This window comes from Sesamum indicum, linkage group LG15, assembly GCF_000512975.1.
Source record: "Sesamum indicum cultivar Zhongzhi No. 13 linkage group LG15, S_indicum_v1.0, whole genome shotgun sequence".
Lineage (NCBI taxonomy): Eukaryota > Viridiplantae > Streptophyta > Magnoliopsida > Lamiales > Pedaliaceae > Sesamum > Sesamum indicum.
In genome coordinates, this window is record NC_026159.1 from 8681580 (window position 1) to 8686187 (window position 4608).

The window sequence follows — 4608 nt, forward strand, 5'->3', positions numbered from 1 at the left end:
ATTTCCAAAATAATGAAAATAATGGGTGCAAAATGAAAAAATGATCTTTTTACTATATTTTTATCTATAAATAAACAAATTAAAATGCAATCTTGAAGCCCATTAGATTCATTATTACATCATCACTGACTGCCATTCAGATGCTAACGAGTCAATTCTTTTCCATGAAATATGTACCCAAAAGAAAAATAAAAGAATTCTTTTCCATAAAATCACCATTTGGATTAAAAAGGTCCATCACTTTCCCAAATTTCCCAGAAAAATTAATCTTTTATTGTTCTCTGTGTTAGTAAAATCTTTGTCCTTAAATATGTTTTATGTAATTATTTGTTTGATATTTTTAGAAGAATTTTGTGCTTTTTTTATTTATTTCATCTTTATGTTTTCTTCTGCCCAAGAAGGTATCCGGTCTTCTTTTAATCCCCACATACAGCCTATTCAACAAACACACACACACACACAGACACACCCCTACCCCACCCCACCCCGCCCCACCCCTCTCTCTCTCTCTCACACACACAGAAGAACTCTCTATATATACACACTCTCAATAGTCTCACTCTCACTCGTCTCTCTCTCTCTCTCTCTCTCTCTCTCTCTCTCTCCCTCTCTTTCTCTCTGTGGCTCTTGCAGATATGGCAGAAACATAATGCCAATACTTAGCATGCAAAAAAGAACCCCCATAAAAATCCATTCTTTATGAGGTTTTGATAACTTCCATTCACAGCAAAGCACATTCATTGAGGGTTTATTTCCCAATGGTTGATAAAAACAGCTTTGACTGTGCAGCAACAGACCTGCTCTGTGATGAAGGAAGCAAAGGCTTGTGCTTTGACGATGATGATGATGATGGTGGTCTCTTTGAGCCGTTCAATGACCAAAGCCATCATCAATCCAATGGTGAAAAAGAAGTGATCTTTAGCAATGGAGGGCCAGATTCAGAGGCATTGATGTATTTGCCTTGTCTGAGCGAAGAATGCATTTGTTGGATGGTTGAGAGAGAGAGGGTGCACTTGCCAAGAGATGATTATCTCAGTAGATTGAGGAGTGGAGAGTTGGATATACGTTTGAGAAGAAAGGCTCTTGATTGGATGTTTAAGGTGAATTTTGTTGTCATTTCTTGAATTCTTGATTAGTTTTTCTCACTCAAATTTCTGAACTTGTTTTGATTTGTTCATTTGTTTTCCACAAAAAGGGTTTTAAATTTCTCCTATTTTTATCAAGATTATTGTTTGGAGACAATTCTTTCCCCTTCATTCTTGTTTCATTTTAGCAATTTTCATTTTCTCATCATTTTCCACTTGATTTTCCAAAAATGGGATTTCTCCCTCATTAATGAGTTTTCATCCAAAAGGGGTCAAAATTCTCAAACGTTCATTGGATTTGCTGGATTAATGATCATCATTTAATGGTTTCTTGGCCACTTAAATTCAAATGCAATTCCTCTGTTTTCCAACAATCAATCCTTCTCTTATTGCTAAAGCTTTCTGTTCAACACCTTTTTCATTCAATTTTCCCACTCATAACTCAATGTTGCTTTCTGCTTTCCAGGCCTGTGCCCACTACAATTTCGGAGAGTTGTGTTTGTGCTCGGCTATGAGTTACGTTGATCGGTTCTTATCGGTGTATGAACTGCCCGTAGATTCACTGGAGCGGGTAAATTCTTGCTGATTCATTTCATTTGAATGGGAATCTAATTGTACTGTTCTTGAATGCTGTTTGTTCCTCACTCTTTGCCTGAATAGGGAGATAAAAGATGGGCTATTCAATTGGTTGCCGTTGCGTGTTTATCACTGGCAGCCAAGATAGAGGAGGTTAATGTTCCTTCTACTGTGGACTTGCAGGTATAAAGAGAGTAATAGGCTGTGAATATCACATTGGCATTTTCATTTGTGTTTAGATGAGTACACTTTGATCACTTGTTTTGGCAATGTGGACTAATGACACAGGGAGGAGAGACCAAGTTCTTGTTTGAAGGAAAAACGATCCAAAGAATGGAGAGTGCTGAAGCTTATACGCCATGCAACTTCATCGACTACTACCTCAGAAAGACAAACGATAACGAATTCCCATCAGGGCCTTTGATTACTAGATCACTTCAAATCATCTTAAGCACACTCGAAGGTCTCGATTTTGATTGAAGTTATCCAATTTAATGTAGCTACCGCTTCTACCTAAAACAAACAAGAAAATGATCCATTGTTGGAAATTGAATGCAGGTATCGAGTTCTTGGAATTCAGGCCATCTGAAATAGCTGCAGCTGTGGCCATGTATGTTTCAGGAGAAATACAAGCAACCGACATCGATGATGCAGTGTCTCGTTGCGTGGGAGTCGAGAAGGTAGTTGTTTACATCGGCTCCCGGCCTAACGAAACTTGTCGTTTTTGCTGAATGTATTTGCAAATTTTTGTGTGGTTTTTGCAGGAGAGAGTAGTGAAATGCATTGAACTGATTCAAGAACTGAAATCAACCAGAGGGATTAGTACTACTACTACTACAAATGTGGGTAATGGCTCAGTTTCATCAACATCAGAGCCACAGAGTCCAAATGGGGTGTTGGAGGCAGCATGCTTGAGCTATAAGAGTGATGAGGGAACAGTTGAGTCATGTCCAAGTTCTTCACACACTAGCCCAGACACTAAAAGGAGGAAACTGGACCAAACAGCAACTGTAGGGGGGGAATCTTGAAAAAGTCATGAAAAATTGTGAAAACATTTTCCCTATAATTTTTACTTCACACCCTCATCAGTGAGTTCTTGGTGGATGAGAGCTTTGGTGTGGATTCCCCCCAACACACCCAAAAAAAAAAAAAAAAAAAAGAAAAAAAAGAGAGAGAGAGAGAAATGGAAGAGGTCCCATGATTTGAGCATGAAGAGGGAATGTTATTAAGTTGTCAATAATCAGAGTTGTCACCAAAAAAAAAAAATAAAAAACTATATTATATATATATATATATATATATATATTATGATGGGAGAAGAAAGGCATAAAGGTTGGAAGAAGGTCCATATGAGTTGTGGAAGAAAATGGGATTTGTGTATATCTTTGTGATGAAAAATAGAGGAGATAAAGGAAGGAAAAAGGAAATATTTGGGGTCTATAATAGTTCTATGTATTTTTCATTTATTTAATTAATTTCAGTCGACATTATGTATTTTTTTCCTTTATATATATAATAAAAATGAAAAAAAAAAGAGTATTAGTATGAGCTCGATTTTATTTATTTTCTTTTTCATGTTATTCGTATTGAACTTCTCACGTTATGCTACGAAGAACGAGCATGACTTGTGATAATATTAAGTAAATATTGGTATATCTTTACTATTTATTTAGTGTGACGGGTATAATAGGCATTTTTGATTGACAAAATATAAATTGCAATAAGTCAATCGTGGATAAATATCAATATTCATTCAATTTTTTGTTACTATCAACAAATTCAGTGAATTTTAATTAATGCAGAGACCTATTTATTAAACAAAGCAAACTTCTAGATTACTAATTTTTCAAATTATAAAAAATTTATGTGTGATTAAATCAAAATTTGAGAAGAAAATATAATTATCCCAAGAATTATTAAACACAAAACCTCTCTAAATGAAAAATTACAGTACGATCTTAAACTTTTAAAAAAGAAGCTCCTCACCTATAGTTTTAAGGAGTTTTGTTTTTTCTTTTTTATTAACAATTCATAAGTTTGTCGTATTTATTTCTAAAGAGTTTTTGTGCTCATTAAAAGAGGGTTTTTTTTCTTGCATTTAATCTTGAAAAAATAAGTAAAATGTAATTCTTATTTTTTTTTTCCCTATTTGCTCAAAAATTTAATTTAAAAGGGGTCAAATATTTCAAGAAAAGGATCAAGAATTGAAGTCATGAAGCATCCTTGTGAGCCCAAAAAAAAAAAAAGGGCTATGGGAGTACTTAAGTCACACACACCCCACATGGCAATAAGACATGCGAACAAGGCGTCGTTTTGGGGTGGTTTTTGGGGGTAATGATTACATTTCCTGCTGTTTTAGGGATCTGAAATGGGGCGAAATTGGGGTCAGTGCTGAGGCCCACAATCACCTTTCATTTTGACTGTTGTGTGTGAGTGTGTGTATGACCAGTCAACATTCTTGTTCTTCTAACATTATGAGAAACCAAACTCTATGAAGAAAGGTTTGGGGATTATAATTTCTTTAATATAATTTCTTTCAGTATATTTATTCTTATAATAAATTTCACTATTAATAATGACAATAATTATATATAAATAATCAATATTAATAATTATTGTTAGGATAAATTACGTCTTTTAATGCATTAAAAAAAGAACAAGACATCCAAAATGTCGGAAAATCAGAGATGAAATACGTACGGGGCACTATTGGCCATCTAATGCTCTTACTAATTTAAAGTATTTTATTATCTTTTAATTTTTAATTTAAATAAGGTTTCAGAATTTTCAACTTGTAAGTTATGTTTCATGTTAGTTTCTTTAATTATTTTAATTTTAATGAAAAATTGACAGCAATATGCCTACTGCACAATACAAAATTATCAAATAAAATATTTTAATGAAATATGGAACATAATAAAGTTAAGTATTCTATTTGATTTGGGTC

General features: G+C 34.0%; 1 protein-coding gene across 1 annotated transcript; it reads left to right on the forward strand.

Annotated features, from left to right (window-relative positions):
• LOC105178263 (cyclin-D4-1-like) lies at positions 581 to 2820 on the forward strand. Its single transcript, XM_011101709.1, has 6 exons — positions 581 to 1100; positions 1552 to 1656; positions 1746 to 1844; positions 1950 to 2124; positions 2220 to 2341; positions 2426 to 2820. The coding sequence occupies exons 1-6, from the start codon at positions 759 to 761 to the stop codon at positions 2687 to 2689; spliced, it is 1107 nt and encodes a 368-aa protein (XP_011100011.1). The 5' UTR covers positions 581 to 758; the 3' UTR covers positions 2690 to 2820.